This window comes from Pezoporus wallicus, unplaced genomic scaffold (genome assembly GCF_028554395.1).
Source record: "Pezoporus wallicus isolate ANWC-B61680 ecotype Strahan unplaced genomic scaffold, APGP_CSIRO_Pwel_v1 contig_2456, whole genome shotgun sequence".
Lineage (NCBI taxonomy): Eukaryota > Metazoa > Chordata > Aves > Psittaciformes > Psittacidae > Pezoporus > Pezoporus wallicus.
The window spans coordinates 800,472-824,279 of record NW_026637053.1 but is presented as its reverse complement, the minus strand read 5'-3'; the positions used below and the strand labels follow the sequence as shown (position 1 = coordinate 824,279).

Genomic DNA, 23,808 nt, shown 5'->3' with positions numbered 1-23,808 from the left:
TATGCTACAGAAACAACTGAAGAAGTCTGAAATATATGTAATAGTACAGCAGTAAGGTGCACACCAGAGGGCTGCTTCTGCATCTCAGTACTCAGGTTTATACTTGGCACCTGTTAATCATTTCAATGGGCGTGTATGCCAAGGATGCTTCTGTTTAGACCTATAATCTGGTAATGCTGAACATGTTATTTGCAGTATTTGCTGGATGACTCACATCCAGCACTCCATTCATGATAAGCACCTGAGGCAGAGGGTGCAGCCAAATGCATTCACGTCATGTCAACATGATAATTTTTCAAACGTGCTCTCAGTTTTCTTCCTGAGTACTAAATGCAGCCATTTTGCACATCTGGCTTTGTGTCAAAAAATGTCTTCTACCTAATATGAGCTATTGTTAGAGGACTGTTGTAAATATTCCACTGAGCAGTCCTGATTGTTGCAACATTGATCGTACCTGTTGCTCAGTGACAGAAGCTTTAAGCAAATTCACTTCAGTGAACCATGGCAGAAGTGCCTATTAGTGATACCTCTGGAAGAAGCTCAAAATATAGTAGTTTAAAGCAGCTGTGATCACGCTCTTGTTCTGCCCACCACAGTCAGGTGTGAACTGGGGCCAGCCAGGGAGGAGGGAAGGTTAAAGCTATTCCACCCGTCCACTGGTGTGAATTCATCAGTCCACAGCCCAATCCACTGACCTGACACATACTGTTCTCTGGAAGAAAAGGCACCTCTAGGCAGAGGTACCAGCAGAAGATCTGTATATTTTCTCTGGACCACAAGAAGAGGCAGTGGCATCTCTTCAATACAGGAATTATATATAAATCATGGACTCTAGTGCCTAAAGAAGCTATTTTATTGAAGAATCCAATATATGAAAGACTTTCTGAACTAACTTAATTTAGGAAATTCATTGCCATGAGTATCATAGCTGGAGAAGGATAGCACTTTCTTCTTCAGGTCTCTCTTCATTCTCAGATATAAGACAGACTTATTTCAGAGGCTTAAACCAGCCCTATTTTTCAGGTCCCATTTGCACGTCTCTTTGCTAAATTTGGTTTCAGGGAGGAAAGTTCAAGGCTGGTATCTCCTATTGTTAAGTAGAAGCATATAATTTGTGACTGAAAGGAATTAAATGTTACTTAGACTGTGCAACTGAATAGACATGCATGGACAATATCAGCCAAAAAGATGTAAGCTCTTTGCAACAAGAAAGCCTGCATACCATCCCACTTCAAGTCAGCAAAATGAGACATGTACGCCAAGACTAGAAAAGGGAGAAGAGGAAGAAGAGGTAAAAGTGGGACAGAGCTCCTGGGACTCGTCCTTGGGAAACCAGACTTGCTGCTGCCCTGAGGCCACCTCTGCTCTTCAACCCCAGGGCTCGCTGGGCTGTGCAGCTTCTGGGCTTCTAAAGGCAGTAACCAGCTTGGCTCTCTGGGCTGTGACACACTTTGTGTGTGGCAGGACTACAGAACAGAATAAAGTTTTTTTTTTTTCCTGACTAACAATTCATCTGAAATAGAAGCCCCAAACTAGTCCTTTGATAGGCAGTGATTCACAGGAATGTGATGACTACATAGCTGGCTAGTCACCTTAATCATCCAAGCTGTAACAGTCTCTGTGTTGCTAAACGTATCTTAATGATACTATTAAAAGTTGCAGTGCATGATAAAATCTGTAGATAGCTGTACAAGGGCTGCAGTGCTATGATTTTTGAGGAGATGTGAGGCAATACCATGGTGGGTTTTTTTTGCCTCAAGGAGCAAATTTCAGAGTTTTCACCCTGTAGAAGCTGATGTTACAAATTCTAGTTCTGTCCCCAGATTTTTTTTTGAAACTGTGTTTATTTATTGTTATACAAAATTATTTATTGATACACAAAATGTTTATTTTGTTTATTAAACTCCTTGGAAATGCACATGTTGATAGACGCAACAAACCTGCTGTGGTTCTTTAGGAAACCCAGATTATGGAAGGGACTAGGCCCTCAGACTACACCTACCATTAAGCAATGAGCACACTGCTTGGAAGCCAGTGTTATCTTCTGAAGAACTGAACTGATTCTAGGTCAACTATATTTAGGTCAATGCAACTGAAACTCCTCATTACAGTTTGATCTTCCCACTGTAAGTGATTCTCATTTTTATTTCTGCAGAAAGCTGAATTTCCCATTAAAAATAACCATTCATATGGAAAATCTCCAAGCAACTCTATTTGCAACTTGTCTTTCTGACCAGAGGATCTGTTAGCATCAGTACTTGTGTAAATCGTTCTCACTGAACTTGTTTTGTTCAGTCATGAAATATCAAACTATATAATCAGCTCACAGTCTGACCAGTCTCTTGTCTTTTTCTCTGTTCTTCATTTCCAACTGATTTATATAGCTTTGTTTTGGAAAGTGATAGTTAAAACTAATAGCTGCAATTGTGTCTCTTAAACAGTAGCAAACACGCCTTTCTGATGTCAGTGCCGCACCATACGCCTGAAATTCTTATTCAGTCTAAAAAATCTGGTTTAAAAAAAACACTCAAAACCCACTGTATTATTTTACCCACTGTATTATTTTACTCGCTGTATTGTTTTAGTAATGCAATTTTTTTGCATTCAATAATTCCTTTTTAGAAAAGCATTTTCACTCACCTGCAGTTCATCTAATTAAAAAGCCTGTCTGTATCTCACGCTGTTTTTAATAAATCTTTTTTTTCTTCACTGTACTTATAAGTTTATTATTCTTTTCTGTGTACTTGTATTGAACCATGATAAATCAGCAATAGCATGATTTAAATACGCCTTCCAACTGAAACAAAAGAAACCCATCCCAGGCACAGATAATCCCAGTGAGTGGTGCCGAGCTGACAACAATCGAGGTCCGGGGCTCTCCCCTTCCCCTCTCCCGGAGAGTGCAACTCCTACGGGTTGAGACAAGAACAGTCCAGCAACAAATCACCACCGCTACTATCAGCTAAAACAATGAGAAGGGAAAATACCACCGGCCAAGAAAGCGAGTTCCACCCGGAAGCCCCTGTCCTTCCGGGTAACTCCCAGTTACCCCCCACCCCGGGCATGACGTGCTGTGGTATGGAATACCTCCCCGGCTAGCCCGGGTCAGGCACCCCGTCTCTGCTTCCTCACAGCTTCCCCTCCTCCCTGGCAGAGCATGAGCCTCACAGAGTCCTTGGTCAGGGTAAACATCACTTAGCAACAACCGAAAACATCGGCTTCACCAACACTGTTCTCAAGCTAGAAGTCAAAACACAGCACTGCACCAGTTAACACAAAGGAAAAACATGACTGCTACTGCTGAACCCAGGACAGATAATTACTATCCTAGACTACTGTTAAGCTACTGAGGATTTGTCATTATTATCTTTACAACCAGAGTGCTGAAGGAAGCACTGTGGTGTCATATAACATGCATTCCATTTTAGTTTCAGTGCTCAGTGCTAATGCAGGCTAATGCTGGATGGGTTCCCACCATTGTAAGGATAATGCTAACCAACCTTTTGCTCTCAGACATCAAATAGGCATCCTTTTGGAGTTTGCTATTCAGGCACATGATCTCAGCATTCCTCTTTTGGCCTAAAGGAGGTACAAGGACTCTGCTAATGAAGATCTAGGCAGGTGGAAGGAAGGTGGAATCACTTTGGGGCCGAGTCCTAAATGCAGATAGCCTAAGTGCGCTTTGGGTCCAACATCCCCTGCCAGGCAAAGGAGCCTCAGTGTATGTTGGGAGGTTTTCAGTAGACCAGCTGTCAGGAGCCTGAGTAGTTGGATAAAACATAGGCATCTAGCGTTGTGTCAGATGTTCTAGCATTTCTCCCACCACTTTGCAGTCCCAACTGCTTTGCCTGTGTCATCCTGTCCACCTTGGGCTGATGTCTCAGGTGGGAACATCTTAAATGCTTATGCCTAGGCATCAGTGCTGAAACCTATGTGAGCAAAATTACTTCTTAGGTGCCAGTGACTTCACTGACTATGAGGAAGCCTTAGATACCCTGCTGACACATATGCATGCAAGTGTAGATGTGTCTCCATAGTGCCAAGTCCCATCCCTACATGTGCAGTATGTGCAGTATGACAGGCTCTCTCCCAAATGGCCAGCATAAGCTCAGCACTGCAAGTGGCTGAGGCTGTCAGGTCCTCACCAAATTCACCTCTGGCTTGCACATAGTTAAACTTGTGCCACACACAAAGGTTTAATGGGACCTTACCTTTGGGAATTTGCCTGTGCCTCAGGACTGCCTCAGTTCTAGCATCCCTCTTACCTTCTAACTAAGGTCCTGGCTGAGAACTTTGTTTTACCAATGAGAAAAGTGAGAAAACCAAGTCTAATTCCCTACTGACTCATCCAAGTCAGTAATCAGTGAAGCTTTTGTCACAGTATCTCTCCAACAGTGCTGCAGACTGAATCCCCTTGAGATTGTCTGCATGTCTTTTAGTTTGTAATTTTTCCATATCTTCTCATTATCTTCTGACAACTTTTCCCTAAGGATGCTGTTATTCAAAAACAATTTCCATGAAAGTTATGAGTTGGGGAAGGAAGGGAGAAGGATAAGAGTAAAAGGGAGGCTTACATTTGCAATGATTGCTAAAACCCATTCGCTAAACCATTAACTGTGTCAAGGATTCTTGCTCTGGTGAAACACAGGCTCATCAGAGCTGACATTAAAATTAAACTGGGGCAGATTTACCAAGGAAATGAGCTATAAAAGTATTCACCCCATAAGCCACAAATTTCAAACTTTTCCTGAATACTTCTCTCCATGTATAAAAAGATCTGTGCTGCTGATAATTTCTCTCTATTTCAGGGAATAACAAATGTAAACAAAACAGCTGTATTTCTATAGAACTTCATCTCTGAAGCTGAACTGTGATGTGATCCTGTCTTGCATGCAAGTTGTTTAACATTCAGTAAAGGCATGTCCAGGTAATGCAACCTACTAATTGTTTAGAGCACACTAACCCCACAAGTTAGGGTTTTCTGGACTGGAATAATCAGAAGTTTAAATAGCTCCTTCAGCAATATTACAACCCCCAGATAGCTGCACTGAACATACACACACACACTGGATTGTGAAACCAGATGAAAGCTTATAGAAATGTTTCAGATACAAAGTAGCTAGTAGGAATAATGCACACATTATTAAAATATTTAAAAATATAAATTTACAATGAAAATATGATTTTTGCTCCTGATTAGATGGAAACATGGGAAGAAAAAGATCTTCAGATTTGGATTTTGTGTATACATTCGGATTTAGTGATTCAAAAGGGCTGAGAGTGAAAAAGCAATGGAAGTAACACTAAAAAAAGTCTTCTATATTTTTCAAACGGAAAGTCAGCAAACCCAGTCACATTCCTATTAATCTTCCTATTTAATCTGTAAAATAATCTTGGGCTCCAATCTGCTCCTAAAAATAGTGCTTAGGAGAATATGTTAAGAAACACAATGCTTAAGGTTGCAAGATAACTCTACTCTACCTTACACTTCTTGGATATTGCTTTTGTAAAAGTCTGCAATTTCTGAAACCATAAAATGTTTCTTGTAGTTAACATCATTAGCTAACTTCTGTCTTCAGGTGGCTTTGAGCATCAGTCCCTGATAGCCTTTGGCTTGAGCTGTGTGTATTGATTTATGCTCATGCCATTATAGTACTAATTGCTACACAACCAAAGTAAGTGTTTCATGTTCACTTTGACAGAGGAGTCAATAACTGGGATGCTCCAAGACAGCAGAGCATGTAGGTCTTCAGTCTCAAAATTACTTCAGACATGACCTGCAGACCATGCCCTCCATGAGCTGTGTTTTGTCACCTTCCCTCTCAGCCCCAGGAAAGACTTCTGGTGCCTTTACAGCACCTGCATTTGCTTCCTCATGTCAAATGCATGTCCAATCAGAAGGCAAAGATGAACAATTTCTCTTGCTCACAGCCGTGCCCTCATGTTGATCTAAGTCATACTGTGGGGGCTTGACTGCTGCTCAACACACTGACAGGATATATCTTGGCCTTCTGATACCTTCAAGATCTTGCCCAGATACTTTTATTGTGCTTGTTTCTGGGCTGTCTGCAAAACCTTTAAACCATTATGAATAAGGGGTGAAGGATCATTGTACAACCCTAGGTTGAAGCTTAAGCCTTTAACACTGCTCTTGATTTCTTGCCTATAATTTTTAAAGGTCTTTAAATACAAGACACTGCTCTGCAGTAGATCCAAGTGCTAAGTGCATGCTAGGAAATGAGAACCTGGAGACCTGGCTGTATCAGCTCAGACCTAATCACTGCTGCTTCAATGCAAAGCCTTTTCTTACACTGACAGAGTGAGGGCATCTGAATGGGGCTCTCCATAACAGCTTCTTTATACTATTTAATGGTATGTGATTGAATAGGGATTGCCCAAAGGTTTCATGAAATCCTGGAAAGCACAAATACAAGTGACTTTCAGTGGAAGTCAAATGCCTAATTGGCTTTCAGCTTCAATTTGAAGTAATGACAATACTGGAAACTGCACTGAAGGAAGAATAGTTTAAAGCTGCTTCCCTAAAGCAGTTACCTTGTACTACTTAGATGTCAGGAATGCTAGTTGCATGGCCTAATGAAAGTGTTCTGTTTCCTCTTTATGTAGCTTTTGAAGCACAGTATCTCTGAATAATCAGAAGTTTTTGTTTTAGTGAAAAATATTAAAATTTAATGTATTAATTAATCTCGGTATTATCTCCCTGCCTTCATTAAAAACCAGGAGACTGGCATTCCCTGGGTCACCACAATGGCCCTTGGTCCAGCGTCCTCTTGTTTCTTTGTGGTCACTGGAGGCTTTTAAAAAAACCAGCAACTTACGTTAAGGCCTTGTGTACAGGTATGAGCTGGTCTGCCCATGAAGGAAATTTCTGTGTAACTCTATGTTTAGTTGGCCTATAAACTATATTGGCTTATGTCTCAGTGGATGGAAGACCTCACCCCAAATGTAATTGTTTACAATTTACCTTTTTGATTGCTGGTTCTTACAAATATAATTTTTATATTAAAAGACCTTCAAGAAATGGAAAAAATTGTAGCAGTATTAAAATATGGGTAAAAATAAAACCCTTCCTTTTGGCATGGACATAGTACTTCACCTAATTTGGTTGTCTGCATAGTGATAGCATCATTATTAACCAATATCGTACCCAGTATATATTAACTTATACATTTGTTTCTGGCAGTATTACAAGGAAAAATGAATGGACGTTAAAAAAAATCAGGCAATCCATTTGTATGGCATGTCTTTACTGGTACTAATTTAATATTTAGATTTCATGCAAAGGTAATGTAGATTTTATGAATTAGAAAAAAAAAATAGCCACAAAGTAGTCTACATGTAAGTACATTCATAAATTGCAAAACGTATGTCCAAATGCTGTACTGAGGAAAGATCCTTAGATAATGCAAATTTTCAGTAAAAGCAATGATCTGCCCCAAATGAATAACCTGTACTTCAGGGTCTAGACAAATTGTAAATATAAATTCATCCTGGCATAATGAACTCCTGTTCAACCTGGAAACTTCAAGTGGTGGTGACTAACTCCTACTCATCTCTTTTCCTGGTGATTATGGTCACTGAACCAAACAGTAAGGTGCAGAGATCACAGTCAGTTAGGCAGACACAACCTCAATTACTGGGAAGTTAAACCCTCTATTATTTCCCCTTCTGTAACACTGAAAATGGTAATTTTGCATTTTAGCAGTCTTCCATAGCCTTCCATAGTTTCCATATGCTTTGTAACAGGTATGTTACCTTAGATTGGCTTGGTCTTTTTCAAAGTTAATAATCTTCTAAGTCTCTCTTCCACAAGATTGACATTAGGACCCTTGTAACATGGAGTTCAAAAAGTGTTAAGCTGGTGTAAGTTTTGTATGCTTTGAATATTTTTTTGAAAGATTGCTGCAGCAGAGCTGAAAACTCAGACTGATTGAGCTTGTGGCCTATCAATATCATCTCAAGGCAACCTGTCCTTTTTTATCTTCAGGCTTTGAAGAACAAAGACTCATGCACACAGCAGACAGCGAGGTTTTGAATGCTGGCAGAGCTGTAAGACTTAGTGCAGGTGGAAACAACCTGTCTGCTATTGTGACAAGCTGAGTACGAAATCTTGAGATGCTCCAAGAAATGATCTAGTGGATCATCACATGTTTCCCTAGCCATCTGTCCTAAGCATTTACATGTAGCATAAATCATTGTGTAATCTCAATTCTTACAAAATATTTCAGGGATAGGGAACTACAGTCTGCATTTTGTAAATAGTGAAGCAGAGAAGATAAATGATTTGTCCAGAATTTGACAGAATCTGTATTTAAACTGGGTAAGAGAAACAAAATAGTCTGTGCAAATCTCCTACTAGAATCACAAATGAGTAGAATTCCTCGCCCTCCCCTAACAAAACCCACCCACAAACTACTTGAGATTTATAGGCACAAACCATGATTTTCATTTCATTCCCTTGGGTAATTTGCAAGTAAAACCATCACAAAATAAGTGGTTTGGGGATTGTTTGATATGTACATGATTCTCCTGATGTTTATGTTACAAAACTTCCCAAGGTTCAATGAACATTTTGCTACTTTTCTTAACCAGATGGTTGAGACATTTTACATAACCTGCCCTTTTCAGCAAATGCCAGCGAGTAAAGTTTTTGCCTCCTTATTATATCTGCTTCATGTGATTTTTCCTAGAAAGCTATATTAACAAGAAATTTATATTGTACTGATATTTGACATGCTCCATCTTGCTGCCTGCCCGAAGACAGGGTTCTCAAAAGCTTTCAAAAGTACTAAGGGAAAGCCTTCAAAGACTGTTTACCTCTGTTAAAGAGGAAGATCAAGCAGTGCAGAATACTTTTCAGCCACAAAGTTAGGCACTAACCCTTTTATCAAAGACTTAATAAAAAAAAACGACTAACAAAACCAACCCAAACTCAAAAAGCTTATTATAAGTTGTGTTATTACCTGTCCTACCCTATAACCAATATTAATCAGTCAATACAAAGCACACTTTCTTCTGGCTGGAAAATGCAATTTTGTAAGTTTTTTTTTATCATCCTTCCACCTGTTCATTTCCCTGAAATACATCCTTCACAGTACTTATTATCAGTGACTTTTGTGCCCTGCTTTTTGCCAGGCTTTTCCTGGCAAACGACCTCTATCTCAAATGGCTGGTGTGCCAGTTTCATTACCTGTTCTCAGCTAATAACTGTATGTAATTACATACATATTACTGAAAAAGTCCTTGATCTGAGTCAACATTACTTAGCAACAACCAAAAACATTGGTGTGTTATCAGTATTGTTCTCAGACTAAAGTTGAAAACACAGCACTGCACCAGCTACTAAGAAGGAGAAAAAGTAGCTGTTACGACTGAACCCAGGACACTGTAGCATTCAATGAAGACACACCTATTCTTCGGGTATGCCTATCTCAAAGACAAAAAAGAAACCTAATGTTTTTCTCACTTTTCCACATATTGTTCAGATCCAGATATTCTCTGCTAAAGAGAAAAAGGTTTAGAAATAAAAATATTTTGCAAATGAAAAAAAGATATTTTGCAAATCAAAGGAAAGGAAAAAGAAATGTAGAACATCTATTTTATTTTATTTTTTCTTAGAAATGTTACATAATCATCTAGGATATCTGCCCTTATCAGGATGCTTCCTGACAAATGCAGGCAAATGGAATCATGGTAAAATAAAACCACTTTCATGCAGATATGTGGTACACATGAGGAAGACCAAAGCTGTATGAAACAGCTCTGAAATGAGTGTTTGGGTTAAAAATTTGCATGGAGGCCCTTAATCTGCTAAACAAATTCCCATGGTGTTCTAATAAGCACTATTCTTTTTGCTAGGATTAGACAGACTGAATGCTTTGTATTTACTGAAGATCATATTTGTTTCTCAGTCTGCCACTGATTTTAAGAAACCTGAGGAAATAAAAATGTTACACTTACATATTCTGTACATGGTACCTACTTATTTAGCAATCTTCTGCTTTGAATTTATAGCACATAAGCACTTTTGATAAATTATAAAACTACGGGAAACAAGGGAAATAATAACAGCCTTCTATTCTTATCATGAGGGACATCTTCTTTACATTGCTGCTTCTCCTGTGTTGTCTGTTTATCTGGGAAACCTCTTTCTATGTCTTTGTTGCATTCTACCCCATGTTTTCAGGACGTAAAACACATTTATTGGAACATGCAGGTATTTCTACAAGGTTTAGAAACATGTCACTTGTACAGTTTAGAGCCATATGCCACAGCCTAGCTTCCCTCATGCAGCATTCTTCTCAGACTTGTTTTCTAAAATCAGCCTGATGTCTTTTTTCCATTCTCAGGTACAGAGAGTAGTACTGTAATTTTAAGAAGGGGGCACTTACTCATTGTTGTGTGTATCAATGGTGTGAAAAAGTTCATGTAGTTCTTCTCCACTCAGAATTCCGTCAGCAAAGTAAGCTTTGAATTCATCACAGGAGAGTTTTCCATCATCTGAAACAATGAAGAAATGGAAAGTGCCTTTGTTTTGTTTATAGTTTTGCTTGTTTATTTCACACAATACAAGAGGAAACTATTTAAAACCTCTAGCTCTTCAGACTAAACCTAGAAAATTTACATATTTGATCAAGACACATGAAGAACATGATGCTAAGTGCTGTTGTGTCAGCTGTTGCATCAGAGTTCTCAATTTGCCTGGTATCTCTTCTTCTTCCTTCTTATCTTTCAGGCAAAGCTAGTTTGGTGTTGGTAAGTCTTTATTGACAAATGCATGCATATAGTCCTATCTTTGCCCAGATCCCATTCATTGTCTCCTCTCCCCATCCTCCCATATGCTTTCCTTACTCAGTCCCTGCCCATGTGCTAACATCTTCATGGAAGATCATTGACTAATGTAGTGAGTTTTAAAAGCAAGACCGATAATCAGCAAACAAAAGCCAAAACAAAAGATCCACCTTTTGCTTTTATTTAGAAGAAATTTGAATGGTTAAAAGGTAGATAAGTAATAATTTATTTAAATTGACTGAGCCTCATGAAGCATAAAGAAAATTCGAAGAGCCTAACACCTTATAACTCTGTTTTGGGTAGCACTAAATTTAAGTTCACATGTCTCTTCCTCTTCCTTCAGTAATATACTGAAACCCTCACAGGGCATTCAACAACTGTAAAGGGTAAGATTAAGATGTCCTAAGCGCTAGACTAATCTACAAATTATTGTGGCCTAATTTTATAGTGGTGAAGAATCTATTATACAGGCAGTATCTGAATCCTGTAACTACATGCTATACTACAGCATGCAGATTTGAAGAGTAGAGCTCAGGGGTTTCCTCACTCTTTTAATTGCTATTATTTCATCATTTCTTTGACTTGAATGTATGGCTTCACATATGTAATCTTCAAGGGGTTTGAAAATTGTACAAATTAACTGTCTGTTTCACCAAAAAATTTTGAAATGTTCAATACGGAAAGACAGATTGTAGCTGGAGATAACCATAATTATGATCAAAATAAAATGTCAAGATGTACAAGAGCTAAAACCAAGGATGGCACAATACTGCCGTGCCTACCTAATTGAGAATCTAAGTACATTTGCTGTTTAGCACTGGCTACGGAGAAGGAATATCAAACACTGAGCTTGTTGAAATGAGCTTCTTTTCATAGCTCTGCTTCCTTTGATTCATACAGATACAATTGATTGTTTAATCAAACTGCCTCTGCAGCTTTAGCCTTTGCTAGGAATTAGTGATTTGCATGGAAGTTACACACATACTGAAGAAACTAGTGATTTTTTGGCAACTTTCCTGAGATGGAACATATTATGACTTTATTCATAGAACAGTCTGGGTATGACACAAACCCTAAAACATCTGTCTATCTCTCTTATTCAGGATCATTTGCTTTACATCAATCCAATAACTAATGATTTGCCAACAGACAGGTCAGACACTTTAGCTATTTTATTTACATTTTACCATCCAAGAGCAGACATTGACTTTTGCTTCGTTGCTGTTCATTCTCAATAACATTTTGAATGTTATCAACAGTGACTGACACATCACTGAGACTGTGGCTGTCAAAACCCAAGGAGGTTTGAACCTATTTGATGACTGGAAAAAGGGAAATATAACCTCCATTTTCAAGAAGGGGAAAATGGATGACCCACGGAACTACAGACCAGTCAGTCTCACCTCTGTGCCTGGCAAAATCTTGGAGCAGATTCTTCTGGAAGGCATGCTAAGGCACATGAAAAACAACAAGGTGCTTGGTGACAGCCAGCATGGCTTCACTAAGGGGAAATCCTGCCTGACCCATTTGGTGGCCTTCTATGATGGGGCTACAGAACTGATGGACAGGGGTAGAGCAGTTGATGTCATCTACCTGGACCTGTGTAAAGCATTCGACACTGTCCCACATGATATCCTTGTCTCTAAATTGGAGAGACATCAATTTGATAGGTGAACCACTAGGTGGATAAAGACCTGGCTGGCTGGCTGCATGTGAAGAGTTGTGGTCAATGGCTCAATGTCCGGCTGGAGACCAGTAACGAGTGGTGTCCCTCAGGGATCGGTGTTGGGACCGGTCTTGTTCAACATCTTTGTCGCTGACATGGACAGTGGGATTGAGTGTGCCCTCAGTGAGTTTGCCAATGACACCAAGCTGTGTGGTTCAGTTGATACCCTTGGAGGGAAGGAATGCCATCCAGAGGGACCTTGACACCCTTGTGAGGTGGGCTGATGCCAACCTCATGAAGTTTAAACATGACTGCCACTGCTGAACCCAGGACACCATGCCAAGTGCAAAGTCCTACACCTGGGTCAGAGCAATCCCAGGCACAGCTACAGGTTGGGTAGAGAAGAGATTCAGAGCAGCCCTGCAGAGAAGGACTTGGGGGTGTTAGTCAATGAGAAAATAAACATGAGCTGGCTTCAGTGTGCACTCGCAGCCCAGAAAGCCAACCGTATCCTGGGCTGCATCCAAAGGAGCGTGACCAGTAGGTCTAAGGAGGTGATCCTGCCCCTCCACTCTGCTCTTGTGAGAACTCACTTGGAGTATTGTGTGCAGTTCTGGTGCCCTCAACATAAAAAGGACATGGAACTGTTGGAACAAGTCCAGAGGAGGGCCATGAGGATGATCAGGGGACTGGAGCACCTCCTGTATGAAGATAGGCTGAGAAAGTTGGGGCTGTTCAGCCTGGAGAAGAGAAGGCTGCACGGAGACCTCATAGCAGCCTTCCAGTATCTGAAGGGGGCCTATAGGGATGCTGGAGAGGGACTTTTCACTAGGGACTGTAGTGATAGGACAAGGGGTAACGGGTTAAAACTTAAACAGGGGAAGTTTAGATCAGATATAAGGAAGAAATTCTTTGCTGTGAGGTTGGTGAGGCACTGGAATGGGTTGCCCAGGGAAGTTGTGAATGCTCCATCCCTGGCAGTGCTCAAGACCAGGTTGGACAAGGCCTTGGGTGATATGATTTAGTGTGAGGTGTCCCTGCCCATGGCAGGGGGGTTGGAACTTGATGATCTTAAGGTCCTTTCCAACCCTAACGATTCTATGAGTCTATGATTTACATACCTGAGCTCCCAAAGAAAGAAGCCACCACCACAAAAGAAACAACATTTGTACAGCTTCTTTCAAATAGTGCAGGGACTGATAAAGGAGCTTCTCAATTAAACCCAGCTGTCATAAATCACTGTAGTATTTTTAAGTAACAGCAATTCAGCAGGATTTCTTGCCTCTTTTGATCTCTTATATTGTCTTTGCAGAACCACTGTCTGCCTTTCTTGTGGAAGGCTAACCTGAAGTTCCACAGTCCCTGAATTGCTATCTCCTATAATACTCTTATTTATCAGCTTAATTCACTTTTTTTGGATGGATGCTGTCAAGCAAGTGTATAGTAAGGTTTTTTGGTGCTATTTTTTTGAGGGGTGTTTTAATCTCACAGAAAAAGCATGGCAGCTCTGAGAGAGTCCTATTAAAAGTGTATGAGAGAGCTTAATAGGGCCATGTCACGGACAGTAACATAGTATTTGTTACTGTAAGCCAATACTTGTTTTCCCATTACTCAGAAGGGTGACACTGAAAATGTATCCTAGTCATTAACAAAAGCTTAAAATCTGTGTTGACAACAGCGTAAACATGTTAGGCAAGTCTTCTCATATCCAATAACGTTTCAGAGAAGAGACTTAACTTCCCAGCCTTAAAACAGACTTCCTCCCCATTAATGTGGCACAAGCCTGTGCAGTGCTGGATTAGCAAAGTGGAAGTTCCACAGGCAACTGATGGTTGAGCAAACACAATTAAGCACATAAGAGCTGAAACAATTTCAAGTTCATGGACTTAAATTAAGAGAACTAAAGTGGCTGAACTTAGCCACTTTTTTCCCAACACTATGTTGTAAAGCATCCACATATATAGGTACGAATGCCAGCAACCAAAGTCTTGGCAGCTGATGTGGTTTCGTATGGGGCTGGTACAAGCATGTTTGCCACTGACTGTGTGAGCTGTTTCCCCTAGTTTTTATAGCAATGTGTAAGTAATAAGCTGTGGGGTAAACCCTGTGAGGCCTGCAAGTCTTCCTGACCACAAAGGTGCTGTGGATCCACCACAGCTGGGACAGAGCATGAGCTCAAATTTCAGGGCAGGGACATGAAGCTGCAGGGGCCCTTTTCTCCTTGCCATCTCAGCTGAATCTTGGGATTCAGCTTGTACCACCACTGCCCTTGCAAGCCACTGGCAAGCTGTTTGAGGGGAATAACAAAAACACTGCCAAAAAAACTCTCACAGTGATGGATTTTGTGGTTCCTGATCTCTCTGAGGGAGCCTGCCATGGTCTCGTGGGAAGTACCAGTTGCTGCACAAGCTGGGAGTGGAATAGCAACTGGAGGTGGGCTGTGCAGGTGAGTCTGCCTCTCAGCAACACTAAACAGCTATTCAACAGGCTCAGTTATACCACCAAACCATACAGTAGCCCCTTACTGTCCAATAGTTCTTCCTTGAAAGTTATTCTGATTTTCATAATGGTGTCCATATGCCTTCAGATACCTGAGAGTACACTTTATTGAACCTGCACTATACCTGTTTTCTGAGGATTGATTGTCAGGGTTAAACCTGTTTGAGCTGTGGGTTTAACATTGTTCAATGCTTTCAGGAAAAGACAAAAGTCTGGCCGGTGCTTCTTCAACAAGTCACATCCCCTTCTTCCCGTATTTCAGTATTACAGTACTAAGTAACTGCTTTTTATTACAAGGAAACTTGTGTTTTCTTCTTGCCCTGTAAGAGCTAACTCTGGTTATCAGAGTGAAGTATAAATACTATTATGGTAACTGCAGAGCTACAGAAGCTCTTCATAGCCTCAAACATACCAGATGCCGTTGTCTGTGTGATGCAGAAACAGGCTAGTGGCTTCATTTCTCTGCTGGGGTATGTGGCACAAAACCAAAAATGCAACTTGTCCAAAATTGTGCAGCAATTCTGAGATGGAGAAGGGAGTTAAAGTCATATTCCAGACCATGACTATGTATACAGCAAAAAACCCCAGTAGTTATACTTGTAGTCCTTACAGCAAGGACCTTTCCCTGCTGCATGGGAGCATCTGTGAAGCCTTACAGTACTGTGCGGTACGTGGGCAAAACTTCTGATGATGAACTCACAACTTTTGTGTTACGTATTGAGCTCAAGGGTATATCCTGCCTACTGACATGCCAAACAAACACATAACTGCAAAATGTAGGAAACAAGTCTGATTGCTGGATATAGCCTATGGTGTTCTTAAAAAGTCATGAGATGGAGCTACTAGCAAGTATTTCAAACCTTGTGAACAAATGCCACTAAGACAACACCCACGTGCACCCAAAGTGCAAATCAAAAACATACAACAAATTGTGAAAGCACCAGATCTGCCCTTGAAAAATTCATAGGGAGGATCAGTGCACAACAGAATACATTGCATGAGGGATGTCTGGTTTTCACGTTAGGATGTTTAAAGCACGACTTAAAATGCTGAATCGATGATGGATGTTTTTTTTTTTTCCAAAGGGAGAGGGGAAGACACAGTCTTACCATTCTTGTCTGCTCTTCTTAGTATCTAAACAAAAAGAGAGAGAGAACAGAATCACTCTTTTATTTAATGGGTTAATAGCACACAATACAATTTAGTGGGCAACTTTAGTTTGATGTCTACCTTCCCTCAGATCATTGCTTTCCTTAACTCCTCCTGTGCTATGTGCACTGAAAACCAGGACCATAATCAGAACTGGCTTTTATTTTCTAGTTTGTGCATGGCTTATAAGGATGATTATTAGGGTGGTGAGGCACTGGAATAGGCTGCCCAGGGAGGTTGTGAATGCTCCATCCCTGGCAGTGTTCAAGACCAGGCTGGACGAGGCCTTGGGTGATATGATTTAGTGTGAGGTGTCCCTGCCCGTGGCAGGGGGGTTGGAACTAGATGATCTTAAGGTCCTTTCCAACCCTAATGATTCTATGATTCTATGATTCTGTGATGTTCAGGCACAAAACCTGATACTGTATGGCTACCATGATACTCAATTCAAGGTTGAGAAAAGTGGTTTAAAGAAGCAGAGCAAGGATGAGAGCTGGGAGGATGTGCTGAGCATCTGAGATGGTGAGAAAGACTCAGGGGTTTGTGGGTGGAGGGAACAAAGGTATAAGTCAGGAGAGGAGCCGGATGGCATTAAGGGATCACACTGAGTGTGGGAGGCAGTGAGATCAAATGTGTGGGAGCTGATATGAGGATTTCTCTGATAGCGAGTAGAAACCAGATGCAGAAGCAAGGGGAGAAGGAAAACACGGAGATTTATAAGATGGGAAGGCAAAGGAGCATGAGGGTGCCTGCTGTAGATCCTTCCCTGCAATACTTCTGCCACAGAAACTGTGCATGAGCCCAGCTTACCCTCACGGTGTGCAAGCTACCTTTTCTCCCCACTGTAAATGGCACCTGCTGGAGAAGCATTTTAAGTATGCAGGCACTCTGCAATCCCTTGTGCAAAGTCTGAGAGGAGGATGCCAAGGGGTGCACCCTGTGAGCAGAGGTTGCAAAGCCTTCCAAGCAGCCCTGCCATTGGTGGCAGGACACAGCAACAACCCACCCAGGATGGTAGGCACGTGTACTGCCTTGTCTTATGCTGGTGAGACGCTGGCATGCCCGCCAGTCCCTGCTGCAGTCCCACTGTGGGTACCATGACATTAGTCCACACTTAGGAGAAGGGATCAGGCACAGGGAGTGGAACCAACATAGGGGTCTCCTCCAGTTTCTTTGCTCTCCAGATGAGGTAGGTCTTCTGTGGCATGGGTCACCATGTGACACTTCAGATATGTGCAATTGCCATCCACTGTCACTCTGCTGCGCCTCTGGATGTAGAGTCCATCACTACTTCAGCCTGAACTTCAATGGGGAGTTGTCTGGGCAATGCTCCAAGTTTACACAAGGGAAGAAATTGTTGGGGAGCTAACAGAATTGTTACCCATATCCAGGACTTCACTAACGGTCTCTAAGCTGAATTTTGCACTGGAACAAGTTTACAGCACATAAAGTATGAAATTAACTTACTAAGATGCAGCTCAATTTTCAGTATGAAGATTGGACTGTTTAGGGGTTTTAAACTTCTACTCTTAAACTGGAAATTTTATCCTAATGAGAACTAAAGACTAAATGCAGAGCAAATGAAAGATCAGTAAAAGCATTTTTTGAATAAAATAAAACCTGTCTATAATCCTTAACAGGTAAAACACAGTCCCACATTCCTGGCAATTTTGCCTGGATTCTGGGGGGGGGGGGACGGGACTGTTGTTGGTCTTTCTCCTGTCTCATTGGCAAGCAGCCTCCTTTCCTTCTGAGATCTAATAGCTTTCTTCTGCCCAGTTACACTCAATAAAAGGGAACAGCAGGTGCCCCCATGTAAGTGGGAGCACTGAAACCCTCCTCCTTGCCTCACAGGTGCCTGGGCTGAGCTGCCCACAGTGTCTGATGGGAAAGAACAAGGTGTGCTTTAGCAGGGAGATAAATATACCCAGCATGGACCTGAGCAATATTAACAGATGACCAGTGACTTGTGCCATGAGTAGCAAAGGCCCATGTGGAGCCACATGGGTAATACAGCTACACCAGGTGATGCAGCCCACACCCTGTGCAAGACTTCTATGTCACCAAGAGTGCTGGCTGTTCTGGCTTGGCTTATCGGTGGACAGGACTAGGACAGCTGTAGCAGCAGACTTTCAACCAACCACCAACCAGAAGTGCTCCGTAAATATGGGTCAAAGGTGGCAAGGGTTTCTGCAGAAATAATTTTGGGGTTTTATTTTGAAATTAATTTTAATTATTTTTTATGTATTTATCATTATCTTAACTTTTAATTAATTATTTTTCATAATTTGTTTTTTAAAACTTATTTTTTTTTTAATTAAGAAGATGTTAAAATTTTTTGGACACTTGATAGTGATTTTGACACAAAACCAGGGAGGAGATATTCTGACAATGAACAGTTTCCTAACCCAGTGTTCTGAGTTAAACTGAGGAGTTGGCTCAAGCTAGTCCTGGCTAGTTTGGTTTCTCTTCTGTCTTTGTTATGTATGCCTCTAATTCTCCAGTTTCTCTTACAAGTGGTATTTGCATTCAAAAAAGCTGCATTTTCCTTATACACTTGAATGGAAATAAAAAGGAACAAATAGTCTCATTTAAATGCTTTCTCACAGAGTCTTGAGATACTGGGAGATGAGCAGATGGGAGCTGCTTGAAATAATTTGTGGAAAATGTTGGGGAAGTTAATGTGGGCACATTAGAGAAGCTAGATGAAGGATCCTTTAATACAGTACTTACATTGTGGACTAACCCTGATACAAGAGTTGGTCTTAAGTAGATCTAAGTTGGTAGTAGAGCTGGTCTGAAGATACATAGGTCTCACCAAGGACAGGTGAGATGCAGAGGATACCCTGGAATCTTGGGTGGGAGTTTGCCTTTTATCAGGACTTGCCTCAGAGCAAAGAAATGCTCTGAGCTGGGCATATTTAGACCAAAACTTCACAGCTGCATCTTGTGAGACACCCAGCCCTTGGTCATGGTCTAGCCCAGCACCCCTGAGGGGTAGGATGGCACCTTGCTGGGCTACCCCTCAAACAGCTGAGGGGCTTAGAGGCACATCAACTCTGGGCACCTCGAATCCATCCAGGTCTAATGGGATGGGAGGGAACCTGCACAGTTTGGGAAAAACACCTGCAGCGCGAGCAATGCTTCAGTGAAGAGCCCAGAGAAAAAATAAAATAACAGAAATCCAAGCAATGTATTCTGAAATGTGACGGTGTTTTCACTCAGCACCTCTCCTAACTGCTCCCAAGTGCTAATGGGCTCTCCTCCCACGTGCATGCCACCAGAGGAAGCAAACTCATTCCCCTCATGATCATTTTAAATGCTAAAAACATTAAAAAGGGAAGGAGAAAGAGGAAAAGAGAAAGGGAAAAGGAGAACAGGGGAAAGGGAAAAAGGAAAGGGGAGGAAAGGGGGGAAAAGGGGAAGGGAAAAGACAAGGGAAATGGAAAAGGGGAAGGGAAAGGGGAAAAGGAAAAGGGAAAAGGAAAAGGGAAAGCAAAAAAAAAAAGGAAGGGGAAGGAAAAGAGGAAAGCAAATGAGAATAAAAGGAAGGGGAAAGGGAAGAGGAAAAGGAAAGGGGAAGGGGAAAGAGAAAGAGAGAGGGAAGGGGAAAGGGAAAGAAAAAGGAAAGGAGAAAAGAAAGGGAAAGCTAAAGACCCACTGCTCGGCTGTGTTTCGCTCCCTCCCACCCCAGGGAGGAAAGGAGGGGGGAAAAAAAGCAAACCATAAAAAAATACGACACACACGACACGCACCCCCCAACTGCTGGAAGGAGGAGTTCATGTGAGGGATGCCGCGTACTCACATCGCGGAAGATGCGCAGCCCCGCTCCCGGCTCCGCCGCCATCCGTCCGCCGCCACCGTCGCCGCCCCCCGGTCGGGCTGGTGGCTTTGGCAGGGCCGAGCCGCACGCCCCGCCTCGCCTGTCGCTGGAAAAGCACCCAAAACAGGCTGGGGAGGGACCGCTGCTGCTCCCGCTCGCCCGCGGGGAGACGGGGAAGGGTTTGTGCTGTTCTACTCCGCAGGCATCTTGTTGCGCCTTTGAAGTGGGCTCGTGGAAAGACTTGCGCTCTCTCCATGGCAGACACTGGGTTCTTGGAGCCTGCCTTTGTCAGGCCAAGTTTTCATCGTCACTTTGGCTGCTTTCCCCTTGAGTACACTCACTTGGGGTGGATCTTTCTTGAACAGCAAGACTGGCCATGCTTTGAGGTCTCCGTAGTGAGGAGAGGTGATGGGGTGAAACGGGACTTCACATGGCTGATGGAGACATTATGATCAGCTGCACTCTACAAAAGCACTTGGGCTTGAAAATACAGTCCTTGAATATAATAAAGGTGCCTGGTCAAAAATCAGGGGCTGGGAGGACCTGGGAGTGCTTGTGTTTTTGGGGATGGAGCGAATGGGGAGCTGTGAGATGGGGCAGGAGCAGGCTCTGCAGGGTGAATGCAGGGGAGGAGGAGGATGTTGGGGTGAGGGAGAAAGCAGTCCTGAGGGAAACTTCTGTTTGTGTTATTTCAGACATATGCCAGGAGGCTATTACATGGACATCACATAATGGGGGCTTTGTCTTTGTTCTCCTACTGTGCACCACTGGCAATGATACATTATTCATTACTGTGTTGTTATATATGATACATTATATCATCATATATTACTATAGATTATATAAAACATAAAAATCGTTAGAGTGAAGTTTCTGCTTTAAAACACCTTCATGTCACCTTCATGTATGAAAAGCCTCAGCTGTGGCATAGCTTACTGTGCATGAGTGTTACTGATTCTTTAACCTCCCTTCCTATGTTACAAAAGAAAACCTGAGAGAGGAGAGAGAACTGTCCAAAAGGAAAGATGAGGAATTTCAGAGGGTGAGAATTTTTTATCTACCATCTTAAAGATGGCTCGAAAAAGAAATGGAAAATAATCTCAGGCTATTTTTGCTTTTTAATAATACTGAAAGGCATTTAATCTGATTCTTAGGATGGAAGTATGGGAATGTATTTCTTTACAGAGAGAGAAAAGAAGAAAAATTCCAAAGTCATCTCAAGAGCCAGGAGGATGAGTGGAGATAAGGAAAAGCTTCTTTAGACTGTAGAGGGGCTTGGTTTATAATTAACTGTTATAATAAAACCTTACATATTTAACTTTATTGACTAATTACTGCCTTGGAATGAAAAGACTTTGGTTGAAGAACCAGTATCTTTCCCCTTCGATTAGTCTTAACATTCACTGTGATTATTATGCCTAGAGAAATCTTCCTGAAAAACAATAAAAAAAAAATAAAAATAAAGGGCAATCCAGATATTTTCAGGGAAAAATTAAAGCATAAGAAGCAAAAATAACTCACAGGCCTTTTATTATACTACGAAGCATTATTTCCGTTATTAAGAAAACTAATTTGCAAATCACCTTTGTGTGATGTAGAAATTTGAAAGCACAGTTCAAGTAATCATGTTTAGAGACTTTAGCTTTCAGGTGCAGATGAGCAAACAAACAAATCTGGGAGTAGAGTGTATGCATCACTTAGTGGTGATACTTTTTTATACCACTTTAAAATAATTTTAACAACACAAGCAGATGGAAGGTCTGAATTTTCCAGCTTCCTTATTCCTTTAGTGATTTCTCTCTGCCTCTGAGCAAGCGGCTGTGAGATGCAGGAGAGGTAATGTGGCCTGAGGTTTCTGTGATGTTGAAGTACAGGTATGGTACCTGTTGTCTTGACGGGAGGGTGACAGCTCTGTGAAATCCCCAGGTGAGGATAGCAGAGGCCAGCACTCGGGGATAAACTTGCTTCTGTGGTCGCAGACCCATGCTGCTTATCATCTGTTATAAGAAGGAAAGTTGTTTCATGTGCGGGTAAGGATTAAACCTAAAAGTGCCTGCTGTTTGCCTTGCCATTTGTCAAATCATTAAACTTTTATTTAGAAACCAGCCTACTGCACTATCATCTTTGCTCATGTGACATGAAGTGGCCAGCCAGTATTTATTGGCTTTGCCCTTTTATCTGGGAAAAAACAGCAAATGAAAACTGGTGATAAAAGCTACTTTACACTTGCTGTGCAGTGGGCTATGCAACAAGAGCCATCAATGCTGAGACAGACGACGAAACTTCCTTTCCACTGAGGAAATGCAAGCTGCCTAACTGTCTAATCAAGTTTGTAAATCACTCCATGATGGTTAGCTATGTGTGTTGCCTCTAAATGACAGGAAAACCACTATGTAATGCTTATGTCAAAATAAAACCTTTCCAGCAGAAGAACAGCTTATACCCTTGGGAACCCCATGGATCTGTAGTAAAAAGTACTATTTGCCCTTGGGTAAGGAAATTATCTGCTTTATGGTTCTTTTTTTCACCACAGGAGTTGATTGGTACCTATCTAAAGAATTGAGTCAGCATAATACAACATCTGCCTTCAGCTCTTCAAACAAGTTCTGTCATGGTTTGACCACCTGGACTGGCTCTCTGTAGGCCAACCCCAAACCAGTTTGAGTATTCACGTTCTGCTCCCTATAACAGCTCCTTCTTGACTTTTTGTGATCATAAACTGTACAAACATAAATTTCAGAGTTAGTATGTGTGTGGACATGGATAGTTATATCAGTGGCAACAGAGGATGCTAGAGGCCACTTTTCGTTTCCATCTTGTGTCTTGCACATGGACTAATCTGACCCAAGTGAGGAGCCAGTATCTTTACATCTCCCTGTTTCTACAAATGGGTTTGTGAGGATGAAGAAGTGACTCCCCTTCCATACAGCATCTGTGCCAGTGACAGCAAGGGTAGATGTACTAAATCCGAAAAAGACTGATGGTGTGTCTGGAAAAATGCTGGGTCAGCTACCTACAGATGGAGTGTGTGGCTACGTCTAGTTCATTGTATGAAAATCACATCAAAGTCCCCAGCTTGAGGGCTGAATTTACTCTCACCCTGATCCCTCCTGGGGCAAGACCTTAGTCTGCCCTCCTTTCCCTCTGATCCCATACCTGTTCTTTGGTGGAAAGGAAAGCCACAGCACACTCCAATGGCAATCCAGCATAGGCAACTGGGATGCAGGACGTACATCAGTGGGTGAACTTGGATGCAGTCTGTGTGTATCGGATGGAGCTCTTTCCTGAATCACCAGGAAAATAAATGTAATGTAAAGCCATAATTACACGTAAGGAATTTGGGGAGATGCTGGTAAGAGTTCCTGCAGGAGGAAACCACACAGCTTGTACTAGAACATTAGTTTGTTGTTTTTGTTTATTTTCATGCTCTTATGCATGTTTGGGAAAATCAATGAAGATCTACTCATTCAATACAGTTTTCATGTATGTTCCCAAGCCTAATTTTTGTTAATAATTTGGTGCTCCTGACAGCCTCTTCACAGCCAGTGGGAAATGCCAAAGCTGGGATCTCCTGGCATCTAAGGCAGGCTTTAGACCAGCAGCTATGAACCTCAGTCACTCTTTACCCTTTCTGTCTGTAGGGGACACATAATACTCCTGGGATAGAAAAATATAATTATAAAGATAAACATAGTAAAGATGGAACTGTTGTGGGTCAGTAACGCACAGTGGTGCATGAGGAGTGCCTAAGAAAACTACATATATATCACTGTACATGGAGTATCAGTTGTTCCTTGCAGGATGTAACCCACATTTTTTTACACACTCTTTCACATAGATTCAATTTGGCATATTTTAGGAC

At 41.6% G+C, this 23,808-nt stretch overlaps 1 protein-coding gene across 4 annotated transcripts in view; it reads right to left on the bottom strand.

Moving 5' to 3' along the window:
- Positions 1-20,217, bottom strand: part of NECAB1 (N-terminal EF-hand calcium binding protein 1) — a 54,796-nt gene extending 34,579 nt beyond the window's left edge. For 2 of the 4 annotated variants that reach the window (XM_057402971.1, XM_057402972.1), the window contains exons 1-2: positions 19,929-20,217; positions 10,410-10,518 (exon numbers count right to left, since the gene is read on the bottom strand). In XM_057402971.1, coding sequence (XP_057258954.1) covers positions 10,410-10,518; positions 19,929-20,202 — 383 coding nt within the window. In that variant the 5' untranslated portion in view covers positions 20,203-20,217. The other 2 variants (XM_057402973.1, XM_057402974.1) reach the window with 2 other exon arrangements.
- Between the last annotated feature and the right edge of the window lie 3,591 nt (positions 20,218-23,808).